This window comes from Micrasema longulum, unplaced genomic scaffold (assembly GCF_059751315.1).
Source record: "Micrasema longulum isolate JH-2025_06_02 unplaced genomic scaffold, ASM5975131v1 h1tg002384l, whole genome shotgun sequence".
NCBI classification, from domain to species: Eukaryota; Metazoa; Arthropoda; class Insecta; order Trichoptera; family Brachycentridae; genus Micrasema; species Micrasema longulum.
This window is the reverse complement of record NW_028279534.1, coordinates 27823-50053: the sequence shown is the minus strand read 5'-3', so window position 1 is coordinate 50053 and position 22231 is coordinate 27823. Positions and strand designations below refer to the sequence as shown.

The following is a 22231-nucleotide window of genomic DNA, read 5'->3' as shown; positions in this document are numbered from 1 at the left end:
TCTAGTCCATACGATAAATAGTCTTCATTTTATAAAAAAAATATTAATCTAGGATTGATACATAAGCTAGTTATCAGCTTGTTAAACGGGGCGCTGAGAACTATCCGAACGATCCCGTAGTCCTTTGTCAGTAGGCTAATTCAGCGCCCCAGGGTCTGTAGGGCTTGGAGCCGCTTTGGGCGTACTGGTGGTGGGGCTGTGGCGCCGGCGGGGGCGCGTGGTGGTATGACGGGGCGGGGGCGTAACTCGCGGTGCTCGTCACAGGCAGGGGCGGCGCTCCACTGGGGGCCGAGGGCACGGTCTCCGTGTAATGGTGCTCGTGCATCCCCGTCGGAGGCGCCGAGTTCAAGGGCGCGTGGGCGTGCGCGTAGGGCTGCGCCCCGCCGACCTGAGGGTAGCTGGGGTAGGCGTGGGGCGGGTAGGACTTGGTGGCCAGCTCCCTCTGGGCCGCGAAGCACTGCAGATGGCTCATGAGCCGCAGCCTCATGGGGTCCTGGATGTCCAAGCCCTCGCAGGAGACTAGGTAGCGCGCCACCTCCGAGGCGCACTCCCGGAACCCGATTGTGTGGTAGTCCATCGCATAGCGCTGAGGGTCGTATGCGAATGTATCCACACCTAAGGACAATTGAGAAACAATACGTTAGTGATATTTTTAGCAAGGATATATTTTAAAAGAGATACCTATTTATTGTATGGACGTTTTATTATGGATATTTTTTTTCTTTTTTTTTCTTTTTTTTTCTTTTATTCAGGAAACATACAGTACAGTTACAAAGTTTAATATTTTACACAATTAGACTTTATTCTAATGGACCAGTGAAGTTTCCATATTAAAAAGCAATTATATGTAAGGTTAATTATGAAAGTATAAAAAAGAGAAGGAAAAAGAAAACATAAATGAAAGTTGTTTAAAAATTAAAATTTAAGTGAAAAAAAGATATTTTAAGGTTTGTAGTTTGTAATGAGTATTTAAAAATGGAAATAATATTAAAAATGTAGAAAATTTGTAAGAGTAATTAAAAATTAAGAATGGAAATAAAGAATGAAAAATATGCTCAGATGTAAAAATAAAATAAAATAGTAATAACATTTTTTTTTAAAAAAGGAAAAACATAAACACATATTTATTTTAAGGGATTCAAAGAAACGATGAGAAGAATCTTTAAGTGAAATATAAGACAATACATTTAAAAGCAACCGCCTAAAAAGCTTAATTTATAATATAAAATAAAAATAAGTGACAGTTTGGCGTATTAATAACTTAGTTTAATTTACCAATGATAATCAATTTTAATAAAAAAAAAGATAAAATTGAGATATTTAATACCCGAGATCTAAATAATTGTAAACATAAAATTTTAATTATATTAAAAAAACATTTACAGAGCTTACAGAGAAAACGTGCATTACTTAGTTTGATTACCAAATTCAAATAAATAAAAAAAAGGCTTATTTTTTATCTTTTTTGAATTAACGGTCTAATGTGAATACGCAATAACACAATCTATTATTATTGTAAGTTTGGTTTGCGAATTGAAATGGGGTGACTTTTAAACGACATGCGACTTGTATCCCCTACAAGATGGAGCGCGGTATTATTATGAAACGGGGGACAAAACACACTTCGAAAGAATCTTTAACCTTTCCAATACACGCGCTACTTCCTCACATAATAGCAGCCACGCTCAAGTCACGAGGAACGGGAAGATGGCCGAGAAGGGTGTAAGAAAAAAGTAAAAAAAAATACCAGGATAGAACCAATATGCAAGAATGCCCAAGAAAAAAATAAGGGGCAAATTACATTTCTTTTGATCTTCGAGTCAAGAATTTTATGGCCTTAATAACTGCTAAAACGTGCATCAGTAATTTTAAACAAAACTCTATAGATACTCGATGACGATTTATCAAATATTTTTTTATCAATGATTTTAAAATATAAAAAAATGAGTAAATAATAAGTGCTCTTTTATTTGACTTGAATTTTAAAAGTAATTACTGTATTTATTTAAAAAAATCATGTTTACGTTCCATCAATGCGTTTATATTTTATATTTTTTGACTACCAAGGATTGTTTTGTCTGTATTATTCGATTCCCCGGAACTCATTAATCTACTTGCTTACCGTGTCCCCTCCAGGCCAACTAGACTCTCTGATATTTTCTATATTCGTAAATTTAAAACTAATCATCGGAGACATTCTACAATCCCTCGTATATGTGAAACATTTAACAAAAAAATTAATAGTCTCGATATATTTAACACTCCATACAATATGTACAGAAGAGAATTAATAGGCTTGATTCATGCTCTTCATTCACAATTCGTTTAATCATTAAATCAAATGCAATTTTCCACTCTCACTTTCCTTCAATCATCCTTTACCACTCCTTATCAATTTCCTTCTTTTTTTTAAAAAAATATTCATTTAACCTGTACATCTGTTTGTATTCGAAATAAATAAAATAAAAAAAAATTAAAAGAATAAATTTATAAACAAAAAACGCCTAAAAATTTAAAAAAATTGATATAAAGTAATGGTTTATTAATTAGTTCTTTAACGTGTTTGATGGGTTGAGTATTGTTTATCACAGAATAATAATTACAACATAGGAATTGTGAACTCTTACTTCAATAAGTTAGCTTTGTTGAATTAATAAGCTTTGGAGTGATTCCTACGATCGGTTTACAAAGCTGTGGTCTGCATAATAAAATACATTGCTTATCTGTAGGGACTTTAAGGCCGTTTACTAGTGGACAGTACAGTATTGTTTTGTCCCAGAACTCGACCATTGTCTACGTGTTAAAAGTAATTTGCAGTACAAAACATTGTTCCGGGACATTATTTATTTATTAATATACATGGTAAGCAGTACCCTTTACCTTAAAAAGATACATATTAAAAATAATATAAACATTTCAATATAATGTGAAAAACTTGCAAATTAAATTGAAAAGTAGTATGTTACATAAATATAACACATATATAACATAGCAGTATTGTATAAAGAACATATTTAGACAAAAAAATAATTAAACAATGTGTGCAGATAAAATTTTAAAAGGAAAATAATTTATACATTTTTTTTTAGTATACACGTATCATTATTTTTATCACGCAGATAGACGGGTAGTTTATCTATGCGGAACAATTCTTATCCCCGCCAGCGACCACATTATCATCATGTGAACGCGCACAATGGGGCAGATTTTTTATTTTTTTTATTAATAAGTATGTCCTTCAACAATTCCAATACATCATGGTATTAAAATGTTGGTGAACTCGTACTTAATAAACACCGTCGTGTATTCATTTTTGCAGCGATCACGCGCGAACTGCGGTCGAATTTTCGTGTTGGCCCAACATTCTGTTCTGCGCGGTCGTGGCTGTTCACGAAGCTGGGATAAGACAGTATTGTCTTATCTATTGCATTGTCCACATGCAAACGATACTTTATTCCGGTGAGGTTAGAAATGACCGGGAGGGCTCTGGTACTGCAGGGCGCAGGCATCAACAAAATGGGGACCGCTATGGACTACTATTTTAGAAACTAACTAGTTTCTACTGAGCAAGGAGAAGCGCAGTGATAAAGCGAGACGCAATTTTCTCTGCTTTATAATATGGTCTCTGTGGGTAATTCCGAATACAAAAATAGTAATAAAATTGTCGTCAGACGTATATATGTATACATTATGCATATTTGCGGCTTAAATGACGTTTTTGTTCGCTTTATGCATGATTGTGCAAAAGCTTGACAGTACATACGAGTATTCTGGTCAAGTTAGAGCAAGGGGAACGATAGTATTCTGTATTAGGAGTGTAGTCTTCCGCTGTGTAGAACCAAATCCGGAAATTCAGGAAACATCCACAAAGAGACTATTGTTTAGTACAACTTGAATACATACACATATTCGTGTGTGATCCCCCCGATAACGCGGCAAACCGGTGCCAACATGTATATGCGAAGAAGTATTTATAGGCTAGCAAGTTATTAACGAAAAAACGTAATTTATAGATATTAAAAAATAATGCAAGAAAAAAAAAGTAAAAGAAAATAATGTGTTATATTTTTTCTAATGAAACGGTTTTGTGTTTCCAATTTTACCAAAAATACGCTTCAAAAAAGATTGTAAATTGCGTGAAAAACTAAAATTAAATAAAAGGTTTAAATGGATATAATTCGTAAATATGACATATTTAAAAAAAAATATATATTTTGTTAACTTCAAGTATATTTTGATTTCGTTTATTTCGTATTAATACCGTTTACCTTTCAGTGTGTTTCGAAATACTCTTCCCTAATGAGGGTAATATTTTTAACATTCAGGAAATAGTAACATGATATGGAAATTAATACTTCTCTCCCGATCCTCAATTCTCATCATTTACTAAGTGCTAGAAAAAAGCATTTAAATTAATTTAAAAAATATCAATAAATTGGTCACAATCACAGGGCGCATATTATTTCTGTTTTGAAGTTAAAATGCATCTCGTACATTATCCTTATCTCATAAAATAAATTATCTTTAGTAAGTACATATAAGGTTATGATCGACTAGGCATGGAGAGGCGGTTGGTTACAGTGCAAGTGGTTTCGGGATCAATTCCCGATTTAGTCGACAAAGTATTATGAATCAAAAATGTTTTTTTGATAAGACGTTTTAAAGTCCTTGTTACTACTGTAATCTGAAAAGCAGGACTGATCAGTTTGCCTTCAATTAACTAAGACCGGATACGCTAAAATTAATTTTCGGATGCATTGCTCTTGTTTCCAAATTTAAAAATACCCATATTTTTCATCTGGGTTAAATTGACAATGAGATTTTTTCTATTCAATATTTAAAACATACGAAAAAAACCTCAACATTATCGTTGGTAACATTTTAAATTTTAAGACTCTCCAAATGAGCCGAAACATTAAAATTGAATTGAAAAGTTAACTGAGAAATTATTGCAGTGCAGGAGTAAGTAGATCCACACGCTTAAAATTATTCAAACTTGAATCGGGTTGTGGTCCCGTGGCTAGTGTCTCGGAATCACGGCTCAAAGATCCGCGGTTCGAATCAACTTGATTCCCGTTTTCTAAAAGTGAGTTATTTACAACTCGTTGAAAACGGCCCTCAAAATTAAATATTCGGGTAAATCATAAGAACGATTTTTTTATTTTTTTTAATAAAATAAAAACACCACCCCAAAAGGTTGTAATTTGTCAGTAATTGTAAGAGGAAATGTTCCTGTTTTATTTTCTATTATAAAAATGAAAGGAAATGCGTAGCACTAATACATACAGAATGCACCGCACGTCCGAAGTATTATTAAGTACATATTAGCTCCCGTCCTTGCGTGTATTTGTGTCAATAATAAATGCGGTGCATGAATGTGTTAGTGTCCCGTCAACGAGGGACGTAGAATGGAAAGTATTATAACAATCGTAAAGGGCAACCCGTGGGAAAGCTGGGAATAAATAGTCTTTAGGGTGGCAATGCGCGCGCACCTGCGGACAGCGAGCTAAAACGCTACAATTACCATCACCTAATTACTGTCTTATCGGCCTCGTGGTGTAATGGTCAGCGCGAACGCCTACCATGCAAGGGGTCTCGGGTTCGATTCCGGACATGGTTGATATGAATTATGTATTTAAAAGGGTGTTTTCACACTAGAATATTTCACAGTCCCTTGACTGGTACGCTGCGAATGGTGTACCGACGCAGTGCCCTATGCACCATTAGGTGAGGAAACAGAATGATGATGATGAAGAATTACTTTCTTAACATTTTGATCTCCCGGTAGCAACGCATATAATGAAAATATAGGAAAGTAAACTCGAACACGCAAATAGCGTAATAATCACCGTGAACTCGGGTTCCATTCCTTACAGTTTAGAATTTATACTCCATAGTCTTCGAAAATAGTGTAAACTACTAGAATTATAAGATTGATCATTCCATTTTTAGGTTATTAATAAATTACGCCTTTAGATTTCATAACTTATACACGTATTTATCAAATAATTTGATGAACAAAGTTTATAGACAAAAAGTTTAATATTCTCAAACATCACTACTATCATTCCTTGCTATCATTGTTTATTATAGTCCTTAAAATATAGCATGATTAAAATGACAGTTGTCAGAAAAACTGACGACATAACTTTGTAGTAACGTCTAAGGAGTGATTTATATTGACACGAAAAATCACTCGTATTTGGTATGTTAATTTTTTTTTTAATGCAATGCTTGACATATAAATCAACATAAATATATAAAATCAGCTTTAAAGCTAAAAAAACTAAAATGAACCTAATTAATAACGGCGTTCTTACAAGGTTACATTATTTTGCAAAAACGTTAGAGATGGGATAAATTGATCAATGTAATTTGATCGAATAAAAAAATAATTCGTTTGATAATGTTCACGAAAAAAGTATGAATGTCTTATTTTTTGGTTAATAATTGTATTCAACACACTATAATAGGCCTTTTTTTTGCGTTTTTATATAAATTTTTGGAAACAGAGTTTCATGTTTGCTTGAAAAAACTGATAAAATCGATTTGATCGGTACATGATCAGTGATCGGTAATTTCCCATCACTATTGACATGAGTTTGACAGCTGTAATTTTATCAAGCTAAATTTTTAGGACTATAGAATGCGTTCGAACACAGATGGTTATTTATGGTGACATGACGGACCGAGACAAAATTTTCAGCCGAAATCGAAGCCGAAATTGAATTTCGTCTTCCGTTCTAGTTTCGGCTGAAACCGAAACCTAATTTTCATAACATTTATTTCTTTATTAAACATAAGTGAACTTATTAAGACATTTAAAGCTGTGCCCGTGTCAAGCCATAATAAATAACAATAAAAAATACATAGCAAGATACATTAGATTAAAATATAATGACACGTGATGCAATATAATAAAAATCCAGAAAAAATGACATAAGTAATAATTAATAAAATTCCAAAGAATACTATTTATAAAAGAGAACAGTATCATTGAAATCAACAAAATTTAAGTATAATAGTAAAATATAGTAGTATTGAAAAAAAACAAAATAATTAGTATCATTGAAATCAACAGAAAAAGAATATTTATATAAAAGCATAATTGAAATGATAATTGAGATATGGCTTCTATAAACTCACCTCCACCACCACTGAAACTCGTTTTATTGGCTGAAACTGGCTGAAACTGAAACCGAAGCTTCGGTCGGTCACTAGTTGTTTAGGACAAACAGTAGTTATGTTAACAAATGTATTTTTGAAATCCTTTATAAAATAACTGATTAAAATATTCGTAGAGGAGTCAAGGATGATTTTCGAATGCAAAAAAAAAAGCGTTCTATGTGATAAAAATTATACACCTAGCTTATTTAAAAACGGTTTTTTTTATTCCGATTTTATTATCAAAAGGTTTTGTATCACTCCGGAACATAGAGGTGAGTGGTTTAGGGATCCCTCCTTTACTGTTTCTTTTGCGCAAGTAAAATTAGTCTTCGTTGTACCGATTAAAGTATTCAGGAATAAAGATTCTAAAAATACCGTACAGCATATATTTGCTCAAATGTGACGATGAATAGCAAACGAAAGGGGGAAGATAAGGTAGGATCCGACTTAAATTACACACGTGTATCCTTGGCATCCTTCGGTAAAACGGATCTGCAAAAAGTATTATGAAGTGTGTCTGTAATAGAAATCTTCGATATTAAAAGTCTTGACGCGTACGTAAAGAAAAGGACCTACTCTACGTAAATAAAGGGACCTACTCTACGTAAATAAAAAAATACTATTTTACAATCAAATGTGTTTTATTCGGAATTTTGTTTTTACTTTAATATTTTTCAATACTAGACTCGCTACAATCATTACGAACGTGTAAACCATACAAATAGTCCAGAAACCGCATACGCGCATCAAACAGAAGGCGACTAAACTACCATCAAATGAGTAGTTTTAGGTTTTGACCCATTACTTTCTTTGTAGACGTCGCTCAGTACGCATTTCCTGATTAGAATTCAACTATGCCGCGTTGTGTCGTTTTAAAGTGTAGAAATACTGCAAGGATTTTAAGGAAACAGGATACGATCACATTTCATTGTAAGTAGTAAGTAGCAAATGCATTACTTAAAAATGTTATTGTTTTTCCATCTGTCAGATTATAAAAGAAAACAAATTGAACATTTTGTTAGTGTTGCCAGGGTAGTCAAATTTTTGACGCTACTTTGGTCATCTAATGAGAGAACTTATGATGATTGGACCTCTTGGAATAAACAACGCCGTGGTGGACATTTGACCGACATTATCTTTAAAACATCAAATTAACATGACATAAAAATATCAATTTAATGTAAAATAAAATTTGTATTATTATTTAAGTTCAAAGTTCATTAATTAAATTACTCTTATTAAATGACCCTTTGTCTATCTACTCTGTTTTGTCAATCAATGTTTCCGCGTGTACGATAAAATTTTCGAGAAATTAACAAATTGCTTTTTTTTTTTAAAAAAAAATGTTTATTTGTGTTAAAATTATATTTTTCGCCACCTGGCAACATTACGCGGCGACTTCACGCATGCGCGTGGCGAAAGTGGGAGGTTTTTTGGACACAGTCCGATGTATTCAAATATGATTCTACGCTCCTTCTGGACTATTCTTAATTCCAGAAGGAGCGTAGAATAGAAAGCGTTCCAGAAACCGCGAATGCGTATCAAACTGAAGCCGACTAAACTACTCATAAATTATTAGTTTTACGTTTTGGCCATAAGTTAATATGTAGACGCCACTTAATATGCAAATGCCGATTTAAATTCAATAATGCCGTGTTGTGTCGTTTTTAAGTGTCAAAATACTGCTGGGATTGGATTAAGTGAGAATTAGGTGGGATCACATTTCATGTGTATGTAGCGAATTCACAAATAATATTATTTAAGAATTCGATTATTTTACCGTACGTCAGATTGTAAAATAAAACAAGATGGACATTTCGTAAGTATTGCCAGGGTTGTCGATTTTTTTACCCGGCTTTCTACTTTACTCTAATATTAAACGGTATTAATTTACTTAATAACCAAATGATTTTTTAATGTTTTTTTTACGTTTGCCTAATAGTAGTCCAGTTGGTAAAATATTTTTTGTAGTAAAACTGGACATAACAAAATTAACTTATATTTGTGTTACACAAATATAATAAATGATTGTGAAAAAAAGAAACCGACATAGGAAATTTCATTTTGATACAACCAATTTGGTTAAATTTCGGGATGCGAAAAACGGGACAACGAATCGTCGATTTTAGTTAAACATAATCTCCCCGACATGCTGTTGTCTTTTTTGCACAGTATCAAGAAAGCATTTGCGAGCGAGTGAGAGAAAAACAATGTTCAAATACCCATTTATCAATGTAATTCACTACTGTAATTGAGTCTCTTCGCCTATTGTGGTACAAAATAAATGTATGAGTTTTATTTGTTTTTTTATCAACTCGTATTTTTGTATTAGAGCCAAAATCAAATACATATTTTCGTATTTGCATCATACAATTTGCAAGAAGGCGCAATTATAGTAGTAAATTAATGTGCAGCACCTTCAAGCTTGAGAGAAATAAAATTAATTATTGCCAACTCATCGGTAATCGAACTCGAAACCTACGATCATGATGCAATCGTCTTAGCCACTATATTACGGGGCTCGCTATATATGACTGAGTAGGTGTGATATCGTGAGAAATTTTTATTTGCCAGAACCCATTATTTGCATTTAGAGGGTGGATTGTGTGCAGTAGTGATAGGTACTTGTTCTGCCTGTGCGGGGTTGGTCGTGGGAAAGGGGCAAATAAAAAAAGGCAATTGACTATTACAGTATTAAAATCACCCCTCGATATGAGGCCCTAACAATATGTTGTACGGGGTGGTCAGGGTAGCGCTTTCGGGTGGCAAGGAGATTATCGAGACTTTTAAATCACTAAATACAATGACGCGCTTTAAACCATAAAATTTATTTTATTATTTCCTTGAATTATCTCTTATCGACAACGTACGGAAATTATTGTATCATGAACGACTTAATGTCAGTGAGAAATTCAATGAAAACATAACAAAATAAAAATTCGTTTTACCTATATTTCGACAGTGATGAAAAACTTTTTTGCGAAGGGAATATGGAACTTTTAGTGCTCTTATGATCTGTAATTGACTGGCTTGTAAACGTATATTCTTCCATATGACTTTGCTTGACTAATGGAAGAAATATAGATACTTAAACATAGGCAAAATGGTGAATGTTGTCGCGAGTGTCGCGAGCTCAGAAGGTCCGAGGTTTGAATCCTACTTTACCTGTTTCCTAGATTTCTAACACGGTTATTTATGAAGATGGTCCCAAAACCGAAATATTTGGGTTTATCATTAGACCGCAAATATTTCTTTTTAAATTATTAAAAAATTAAAGTCCATGAGCCGTTTAAATGCTTAGACTTCTCTGTTCCCTTCTCAAAAATGTTTTTCAACTATATTGTAATTGTACAATACATGGATATTGATTAGCTCCCTAAAGGGTTGAATCAAGTGCACGTCAGGAGAGATTTGAGCATATTAAAAACGTTTTAAAAAACAGTTTAATTCACTCTTAAGTAGTACCGTCAGCATCCAAAAAATAAAAATGAAATCGTGATAAAGTTTAATTTTACCAACCCGCCCCCGCCAACAAATGGCCGCAGGCTTTGAAATGAGTATCGCTTCAATTAACACGTTCCGATATTCAAAATAATTCGATTATTGCCAACCAATTTGATGCTTCAGTAAATAGTAACAAATCATTTCGAAGGTCTCATTTCTGTTGGTGCAATTACTTCACAGGAACCAGTCATGGGATCTGGATGAAAGTAATTCCGTGAAGTGTTTAGGGAAATGATTTGAGAAGAGATTTATTATTACAATACCGACGGCGACGCTAGGCCTCCGCAAACCGCTGTGACCGCAATGAATCTTGGTGGTTATTTAATGGTTAATGCATTTAACATTTATTATTAACTGAGTGTGGGATTTTATATTTTTTATAGATATCTACCGACCGGTTGATGGATTTTAAATTCAACGGTTTTCACAAGATAAATATCGGAATTTGGTATAATTTTTCACGTAAAAATATTTCATTGATATAAGGATTGATTTTTTAACAATCACAAACTATATTTTTTCTTAATTTATTTAAGAATATGTAAAATATTTTTTAAAATTTTAATGTATGTGATTAATGGTTTTTATAGATAAATCCTTGTGGAATTCTATTGCATTTCGGTTAAAACGTATATTTTCATATTAAGTTAAGACACTTCGTCAACTTTTACTAAAATGACTCAAAGTCCTATGCGAACAAGCGCGCATTCTGATGTTTGTGATGAATATCTGAAAAATTGTTATATTCTATTTTCTTCTTTTATTTTGATCTTACACCCTGAACTATTTTTTTTATTTATTTTTGAAACCAACACAGCTATAGTTATAAACAATACATACAAAATAACAACAAATAACAAGACGAATTTCGGGTTTCACATAGGAAAAAAAATAGAAAAAACAAAAAGTACAGTTCGCTAGGGGTGAACTTACTATTAGAAAATGGAAATCAAGTTGTGGTAGAGTGGGGTTTGAACCTCGGACCTCTGGCCCGTGAGTCCGCAACACTAGCCACGGGACCACAACCCGATTCAAATTCAATTCAATATATTTTTAAAAATCGTATTCCTACATAAGTATACCCCTGTGTTGGTAAGAAGACCGGAGTTTGACGTTTGCAAAAATAATTCCATATTTTAAAAAAAAATATTTTATGTTTTGGAATTCAACCATAAACAAGTACCTAGGTACCTAGTACCTACTTAAATTCAATATTTGAATATTATCAATTTTTAGTTTTGGGATTTAATCACAAACAATTACCTAGGTACCTACTTATTAATGAAAAGTCTTTTTCTAAGATAATAGCAGGCAAACCAACGTTTGGACAGGACAACGTCTGTCGGGTCCGCTTGCATATATATATACATATAAACATTCATACGGGAATGATTTCAATCGATAAATGTCAAGAAACGATTCACGAAAAAATACGAAACACTTACTAATGCGAAATGTCTGTTTTGTTATTAATGTTTTTATTGAAAAAAAAGTTTTAACCTTGTGAGCCGATGCAGGAAGCAGGGAATGGCCAACCATGCCCTGGAGTGTGATTGGTCGGTTCCCCGGAGGGTGGAGGGCAAGTACCGTGACCTGCTCACCGCACTCCTATTCACTCTACTCCGGAAATCGGAAATCTCATAACGGTTTACTCACATGTCCCGATTTGCAAAGCTTTAGAAATTTTACCTACACCAACGAAATATTTCAGATACACGGAGACATGATATGTTAGGACTAATTTAACGTATGGAGTAAGGGCTGTTGTCGGATAAAAAGTGACGAGATCATTCGAATTTTCAATATGAAACTACGTTCTTTCAAAGCCGCGCCATTAGTAAATTTACTTATTTAACTTTTTGGACATGATGTTATTTGTATATTGTATGTTGGCTTACTGCCAAATGGCAATTTCTTCCAACCAACCAATAAATAAAGATTTAAAATATTAAGTAAAAAAAAAAAAGTAAATAAGTAAAAATATTATTAAGATTAAATAAAATTAAAACATTTTCCAAGGTTTTATATAACTAAAACACAATTACTTTTTGACGGGCAGAAAACGGCTCTTGAAATTTAGACTTAACTTAGGTACATTGCTACTCACATTGAGACCAAGTATGAATTTAAGTAAAATTTGTTCGAACGAATGGATCAAGAAAGTTATTAAATAAAAAACTTTAATTTTAGTTATTCATTATTATGTTTCCCTGAGTTATTTTTTTATAATATTTAAGTAAATAAAAAATACGTCTATAATTTTTGAGTAATGTACGCGTTGTATTGTAAACTACCTATTTATGTTAACATATTACAACAGAGATGAAGAACATTTAAGGGAAAGAGCTGAAACCTTTATTTATGCGATTTGTTGTAATATGTTAATATAAACAGCTCCCCAGGGAGTTGAATCCAGTCCTCGTCTACAAAAATTTGGACAAACTCAAAATATTGTTGATACCTATTTATGGTTAATATTTTTAATTTTGCCGTTTTTAAATTAAACCTTTTTTTAAATTCCGCTTCTAATGCAAAGTTATGTAGTTAAACTATTAAATTATTATTTTAGTTTGTACAAACATTTGCGTTCATACAAGAATTTTAATTTTGACAAATATGAACCAATATTTGACATGAAATCTGCTATATTGGAAGTATTTATATGTCTATTTGCGAATGAAGGTGGTAGGTATGTATACTCATTATAACTTCTTTACGCAGTGTTAATATTTATAAACAACCACTATTCATTTAACGGCTTTGTTTAACGGACACACTGATCCGATATTAAACCTTTTACATATAGGTATGTATCGTAATTTAAACTGTATAACAGGTGATACACACCTGACAACAAAGCATTAAACTAGAGTGACTTATTGATATTTGAAAACACCTCAAAAAATTCTGCCACATGCGTATCGGTTTTATTTCATCTATTCTATTGGAAGGACCCTTTTGATGTGTTTAGAAACTTTACCACCCGTGCGTAGTCATTATATTTCCGAACCTCTGAACATAACCTTGCCAGGTAGGACAGGACCAAACGGCAACAGGTGTCCTCCCGCACTAGAATAGTAGGAATATGGAATAATAATGTCCCGGAAGTGCTAATGGTTAGTAAGAGTGGATTTTTTTACAGATGGAAGGCAGACATTTGAGTAAAAACGAGAATGTTATTAACCGCTGGCGCTGGCTGTCTCCACAGGATAGAACGAGGGTTATAAAAAATATTGCACTAAACGACATACGAGGAGCTTATCACTTCCAAGAAAAACAAATTGGCCTCCGTGGTGATATGGTTTGGACGCTTGACTCACCCAAAAAAGATTCCGGGTTCGATTCCTGGTGAAGAAAATGTGTTTTTTTTCAAGCCTGCTTGTTCTATGCTGTAATTTACTACTGTAATTGGGCCACATGGGCCCCCATTACAAAAAGAAGTTAACATTTATCTTTATTAAGTTTTCTGTATGAAAAGCCGAATATTTATATATTTTTTCCTTTTAAACATGTTCAATTATAGGTTACCGACGAAGATACTTGAAATGTTCTAGCAAATATACTCATTTTCGTACACAAATATCGGTTTTTCTTTATAGACAGTCGAAGATAACTCTGTTAACTTTTCATTGTAATCGGGGCCCTGGCCTGTTGTGGTGCAACAAAAAAACAATTAGTAATATAAATTTATACATCCAAACAAAAACTCAAAAAGTGACAGTTTTTGTGAGAATATTGAAAGTTAAAGGGTGTATTTTTAAAAATACAATATTAATGATGCCAATATTAGTATTTAGGAGGCATATTATGTGTCGTATAGTAAAAACTTACTGTAAAAATCATTTTACGTATATTACTCATAAATTCTGTATTATTGCATTAAGTCACAGAATTCTATTTTACATAGGTACAGTAGTAAAAAAATATAATGATATGGGAAAAAACATTTATGGAGAAAAAAATTATCAAAAATTCAAACAGAAAGTTAAGAATTATGTGTTAAACAACTTAAAAATGAAACAAATATACATTGTTATTATTCGGGCACACATAATAATATGTTTATGTTAGCCCTATTTCAAGATTCAAAATAAAATGAGTAATAAATAATCGTAAAGTTACAGTGTAGCGGTACCTCAATTTTGTTTATTCTTGGAAACGCATTAACTATTACTGCCCAAATTCCAAAATTGTAATTTTGTAAAATCTATACTTCTAGTATATAAAAATGAGTATCAACATATTTAAAAAGCCATCATTTTATTGTCATAAAATAACCGAAAAAAGCACAAAATACTGTGATTTTCTTTTCTGTTTTAATGACGTTGGAAACGGGTGAAAGGACGCAGAAGGGTTTGATGTTTAATTTGGGTTACAATTTTTTTGTGGCCCCATCTGATACTTTGTTTCCCTAAATCCTGGGAAAAGGGGTCACTAGTCATTTTAGGAACGGTACGAAATTGAAAGGATTGTTTCCTGTTTACTTTCTTCATATGCCAACTGATTTCGGCTCATAAATAAACATTCTAACAAAAATAAATCAACTATATATATTTTTTATAAAGAGAAGATTTCAAACACTAAATGAAATTGATTCACAAGTTTTGAAATATAAAATTAAACCCCTATCCGCTAAAGATGGTGCATAGGCATTGTTAACTCTTACAGGAAGACAAGTTACAGAAACAGTAACATATTGCAGTGTACAACCAGCTTATAAACAAATATTTTATGCAGAGCTTTCTAAGAATCGAACCCGGGACCTCACGAAAGGCAGGAGAATGTGTCTATTACACTACGGGGGTAGCCATCGAGTCGAAAACACTCGTCTAAGATTCTGGTTCTTTTTTACACACATAACTGTATTGTTTACCCTCCCTAATACAGACAAGTAAAGATATAAAAATATTAATTAAATAGTTCCCTAGGGAGGAAATCCAGCCTGTCTTTAAAAATTTGGACATACTGAAAACATTGTTGATTAAACTTACTGGTATAAGGAGAAGTTTAAAAATGGAATGTTTTTTTGGCGTTGTGTGGCGGGTAAAATAATTCAGCCTGATGAATCTAATCCATATCAGAGAAGATAAGGTTTTATCTCTTTTACTTCACAAAAGTCAACAGATGGAGTTGAAAAAATGTGGATGTTTAAACATAGGCAGAATGGTAAACGTTACACAGAGTGTAAAGACCAGCCAAAGACAGGTCATAAGCCTTGTAAATGTCTAGACTTCCATATTACCTTCTCTATTGCAGTAAGTTTAGAAGATACAAAAGTAATCAATAAAAGAAAGTACAAATTCACAAAAACACATTTTTTCTGCGATTTAAATTCTAAATAACAATAACCGTATTTAAAACATCGTTTTTTTTGTATTTCATTTGTTCAAGTTTATTGGAGCTTATTACCGAATTAAATTATTTAATTGGATGATACTACCGAAGAAAATTTGTTGAATTAAATGTTTTAATAAAACGACACAAATATAATATTTACTACATTGTGGAATTGTTGAAAATATCCGGTACACTAGAGTGTTCTTCGTTCAATTCATGTTTTGAATAAACGTTGGTTAGGTTAACATATTTTATTCAATATTGTAGGTGTATAAACCAACGGTGAAGTTTTTTTTATTATACACTAACCGGAAATCACGTGAATAGACCTTCTTGCTTTTGTGGATATTAAAAAAGTGAAACTGTTCATTTTGCAAATCGAATAAAGGATGTGAGATAAAAAGTGAAATCCTGTTACTTCCTGATTATTTATGGTTTCATTCAAGTATATTGAACACGAGATGAAAATGAGCGCAGCTAGGAACGTACAGATACACATGTGAAATTATACTGCGTGTTCACATAAAAGTTGCGTCCATTTTTTTCCCAAATCTAGAGAACAGAGGACACAAGAAAAAAATACAACAACTTGGTCAATAATGTATTCTTCTTCATTATTTTACAACAAATTACCCAATAATTCATTGCATCTTCACCGTACACAGCGCGAATATCGCAAGTCGCTATATTCCCTCGATTGAACGCAAACAGAAGATATCGAAAGTGCTCACTTTGTCTAATTGACCTTCCATTTTAAAGGCTCGTAATCAAATAAAAAAATACACATAACGTAAAAGCCAAAACACTATCTTGTAGAACAGAAAATTTTCTTTCCAATAACGTCTAATTTTTATCATTTTGTTTTACTATTGGGGCTCATTTTTAAATTAGGAAAAAAGGGACTTAACTTATGTTGACACCTAATAGTATACAATAAATTATTCAAATCTAATACGTTTTACGTTTTCATTAAAAAAATAATAAGTAATTCAAAACAATATTTTGAGTTTGTCCAAATATTTGTGGACGAACCTGGAATTTATTCGCTAGGGATTTATTAAGAATAACATATTACAACAAAGACGGAGAACATTATAGAGAAGGAAATATTGAAGTGTAGATATTTACAGGACTGTCATTTGCTGGTTTCAATTAAATTCTTCCGTCAGCAAATTTTTGTGAAGTTAAAGAGCTAAAATCTTTATTGTTGTGAGTGATATTCATCTGACTGAATTATGTCACCTACATACTAGGTAATGCATGAAAACACATTTCAATAAAAGTTTCAGCTCTTTAACTTCACAAAAATCAGCGGCTGGAGAAATTGAAGAAATACGGATGTTCAAGTATGGGCAAAATGGTAAATGTCACTGTATGTAAAGCAGCCACTCAAACCAGCAAATGACTTTTTATTAGCCTTGTAAATGTACAGACTTCCATATTTCATTAACAAAAAATTGAATTAAAATTCCAATCTCCATTGCGATAAAAAAAATATTGAAAAATCAAGTTACCTTTTGCGTGAAGCATTTTGAGATGTTCTACGGTGAGCTGAAGAATCTCAGCTTTCTCCAGTTTCGCAGAACCCTGCTTCTCCAGTGCTGTCGGCACCAGCCGCTTCAGCTCCGAGAGGGAACAGTTGATCCTATCTCTTCGTTTCTTCTCTATCACCCCGCGCCTCTTCTTCCTTGACATCATCTGGCAGGAGTCAGCGTCTCCCGGAGAAGTGCACCTTTAAAAAAATAAAAATAAAATAAAATAATAAATAATATTTTAAAGCTTACGATTTTATGTTTTTAATATTGAATATGGAATTTCGAAAAGTTCTAGTTGTATTTAAGATTACAAATGAAATGTTTAATTATGTTTTACCCAAGAAAAAGGATTATAAAAAAATATGCGTTTAATAATATTATCTTAGTTATGTATTATCAAAATGAGGCTTTAGTTGATGCTGTTATCAAAATAAACAAATGATAATAAACTGTATAAAAGTATAAGAAACCGAACACTGATTTCAGTCTTCTGAACACTTTATTTTATTATTACAAAAATGAAAACCAAAACTTTGTGACCATTGTTTCGCCTTGTTAGGGCATTTTGACATTCGTTTGAAAATACCCTAACAAGGCGAAACAATTGTCGTGAAATTTTCGTTTTTATATTTGTAAAAATAAAATAAAGTGTTCAGTAGACTGAAATAAGTGTTTGATTTCTTATATTATTATAAGTTTAAATATGGAGTTCTACAAAATAAACACCAAATCAATCAACATATGATAATATTTCGATAAATGATTTTTTTCCCAAAATAATAAGAAAATTTATTGCGATTTCAACTATACAAGTATTGTAAATTTTATGTTTTTTGTTAAGTATTTTATAGTTAAACGTGAAACAATTATTTTTTTAAAAGATATTATGTATATAAATCTTTTATGCACTAATATTTTAAAAAAATCATACAACATTTCAAAATTAATATACATTTGAAAATTATTTGTACAAACCACATTAATTTTTATTGAAACGTTTATGTAATAGATAAAAATTAATGAATTCTACATAAAATTTTAAACAAAAAGCATAAAACTTTAAAACGCAAAATTTATCGCATTGTTTTTCTCAACTGTTACTAAAAATAGTCCCGTTATGATTTACATAAATTTGTAAATATTCAATGTTTCATTGTTTTGAATTTTCAGGCCAAAAACATTGGTATTACGTAAGTAGAAAAATAAATTAAAATATTATCTTATTATCATCATCATTCCCTTTCCGCACGTAATTGTGCATATGGCACTGTACACCAATCGCAGCGTATCTTAATCATTTTTTGTAAAATGAAGGTAATAGGATCAGTCTTACGCTTCAGGTACCAGTCCAGAAACTATGAAATATTCAAGTGTAAAAACACTATTTTAAATAAATAAATTTCAACCATTTCGGAAATCGAACCCGAGACCTCTTGCATGGTACACAAACGCGCTGACCATTACGCTGCGAGGCCGATGAATATTATTTGATGCGATACAACTTTTTAAATAATTTTTAAAATCTTAGAAAATATTCATCAACTCAAAAAAATATTTTTAAAATGACCAATAAAATTTGAATAAGTTAAAATGACGCATACTGGTCTTTGCTGGACTCCTCCGAGAAGACGTCATCGCAATCATCACTTTCCGAGTGCGCTCTCTTGCTAGCCCTCGTGGGGGGCGCCCACTGGTGGGGGGTGTAGCCCCAGGGCTCCGGGGCCGCCGCCCCGTGGGGCGCTGCCCCCGGCCCCGAGCCACCGTACTCCAGCGCGCCGCCCCCGCTCACCGGACGGAAAGCCACCTTTCTCGGCTTCGAGGGAATAAAAAATAACACAACCAATCACTTTGCAATAGTCACTTTTTAACTAATAATGCAATGAGTATTTCTGTCGATTGTTAACCACGGGCGATGATAATAATTATTATATATTTTTTTGTAATAAGTTAAGTATTTACTTAATTTTAGAATGTTAAATCAAATGTCAAGAAGACGTATGCCACCGTTTAAATTAATGAAAGCCACGCGGCAAGATGTTGGCACACTTATTAAAAAATATTTTCAGAAAAATCACAAATTTACTGAATAAAAAACTTGTAAATAATAAATTCTAAAGTCACTTAAAATAATTTTTTGTTTTAAAAACTTGTTATTTTTAAAATTGTTTTTGGTTCCGGAAAAGTTTGAATTTTCGCGGGCGGAAAACACTCCTATTTGCGCGCGTGTAGCGTGTGTCGGAGCAACGTGTCGACGCGTGCACGGGCGGTGGTCGAGTGATCGCTCGCTCCGACTCACGTGGCGGGACCATTCATTGATGCCCCGGGCTGCCAGTGTTGGTAGCTACTACGAGGGGATACTACGCACCGACACACGTACGTCAGTATTGTCCGATGCAACCACTACACGCACAATACCCCGATAAATGATATGTGAAGTAAGTAATATTTATGTGACGGGGGTGAGTTGTTTAGGGGTGAACTCGAGGAAATGCAGAGCGCTATTGACTTGAGCGTGAGAAGAAATCATAAACAAAGTACATCGAATTTTCTATAATTATTGCTGAAAACTGGCCGGGTGTGCTTTTAAGTACGGGGAAATATCACATAGGACCTACATATCGACTCTGGAAAGGAAAAAGTTAGCAATAGCAACTTTATAAAAGAGCCAATTCAAGTTTTTTTTACAACAAAAAAATCTCATACTTACGGTTTATATTGACGTGTTCCTAGATAATTTAATTAAACATTTAAAATTTGAGTTTCAAATTCATTTCATTCATTTGAATTAGACAAAAAAATAACAGTTGGATCTTCCGTAAAATGGTTACATGTCGCTTAGTAACTCAGCGTCGGTATTACAATAAAAAAAATGATGTCGGTTTGTTTATAAAATATTACCAATAATGTATGCATTGGGCCCCTTAAATTTAAATGTTAAATCCAGAAATCTTGCCATGCATATATTAATTACCACAGAGATGGATAGTCTGAGCGTTTACAGGATTTATGAACTGTCCTTAGCAGGTTTAAGTGGCCACCTGACACAATGTAAAATTCACCTTTCTGCCTATGTTTAATCATCCATATTCTTCAATTCTGTCGAATGTCAACATCCGAAAAAAACCTTCTATACAATTTGCTAAACCATTGTGGAAGAGGCAATGAAAGCAGCTGTTGGTTTATTAAATTGAAATTTTAACTTTTTACTTGATTATTGCATCAAATAGGTTTATCGGTATTAGCAAAACCGATAGGAATACCATCAGTCTTAAAGCTTTTCGGGTATGTGGAGAAATTGATTTCACCGTAAAAAATTGTAAAAAATGATATCCTCAACTTGATGAAATCAGTTATTATTTTAAAAGGCTTAAAGGTTCAATATTTTTCCTTTAAATTACTTATTATTTCTTTGAATTATCGCTTTGAAAATAGTAAATTAATAGTAATCTAATAAAACTTCAAGGGCTTTACTGATAAACTTGGTATACAGTTACGCCTAGGCATAGTGGTAGAATACGGACGGGAATACCATCCTTATTCTATAACTACAATAAATAGTATCAGCATGCAGTATTCTACCAGTATGCCTAGGCGTAACTTAATACTAGGTTTATAAGTAAGGCACCACATAACAATAATTATTGTATAAGGCCTCTCTTATAAAGCCTCCTCAAACCTCTACAATAGAGCAAGATTCTGGTACTCATATTTTGGAGATATGAAGAAAGGACGAAATTGATTTCGGTTATCTATCAATAAGATAAAATATCTAATTTTATATTTATATTATTATCAATTTCGACGCGTTACAGTGCTAAATTTAAATATTTCAGCGGTATTGTATTTATATAAAATTACACAGCAGACAACCCTATTTCGTCCGACCTTACATACTATAATGTAAGATCTTAACCCCCAGATTTACTTCTCGGGATTCTGTACAAGGTCGCTGTGACCCACATCAGCTGCCGGCAGGAAGCGAATCTGGGACACCGGAAGTACTGGTGTTGCTGCACCGCTCGCCGCATGCAGATGTCTGATCTGCACTGTCGTGATCATACTAGGATTTAGGAGAAAGTTTGGGGGAAAGAGTACCTAATTGGTAATAAGGGTTTGACGTGTGGCATAATAATGTATCGAACATATTGATGGCAATCTTTGGAAACACGTGGGGTATTTTTTCATGAAGTCGTTTAAAGAATTGAGTAATGTGAAGGTTATATACCTATTGGGAGTTACTGATTGAAAACTAAATTTAAAATAAAAATACCTACACAAATAAATAAAGTGTAGCGGGGATTTTTTTGAAAAATATATGTAAATCAATAAAAGTAGTACTTTATATAATTGGTATGCATATTATTTATATTCTTATGTATTTCATTGCTTTATATTTGTTTTATTATATTTTATACTATATTATTTATGTTTAAGTAACATGTATTCTTGGCACATATATATATACTTAATATTTGTTTAATAATGATTTCTAATTTCTTACATTTGATTAGCTAGGCATTTATAATTAAGTAGTTTTAGTTTTTCTTTTTTACGTTATTGTTTTATTAGTATAGGACTACTTATGCTCTAAAGATAAAAAATCTCCATCTTAGAACAGGCTGTGCCATATTAGATGGAGACTATCATAAACAGAGAACACTCCGTTTTCATTTTACATTAATTGGTTT

General features: G+C 32.7%; 1 protein-coding gene across 1 annotated transcript; it reads right to left on the bottom strand.

Annotated features, from left to right (window-relative positions):
- On the bottom strand, positions 1–19221 carry Hey (Hairy/E(spl)-related with YRPW motif). Its single transcript, XM_088240224.1, has 3 exons — positions 19145–19221; positions 17523–17740; positions 1–615 (listed from the first exon to the last, which is right to left on the bottom strand). Exons 2-3 carry the CDS (start codon positions 17704–17706, stop codon positions 128–130), a joined length of 672 nt encoding a protein of 223 aa, XP_088096350.1. The 5' UTR covers positions 17707–17740; positions 19145–19221; the 3' UTR covers positions 1–127.
- Between the last annotated feature and the right edge of the window lie 3010 nt (positions 19222–22231).

Coding starts and splice junctions, on each gene's coding strand:
- Hey (XM_088240224.1), bottom strand. CDS start 17,706: ATGATGTCAAGGAAGAAGAGGCGCGGGGTGATAGAGAAGAAACGAAGA. Junction 616..17,522: donor CAAAATGCTTCACGCAAAAG/GTAACTTGATTT, acceptor AATTGTCCTTAG/GTGTGGATACATTCGCATAC.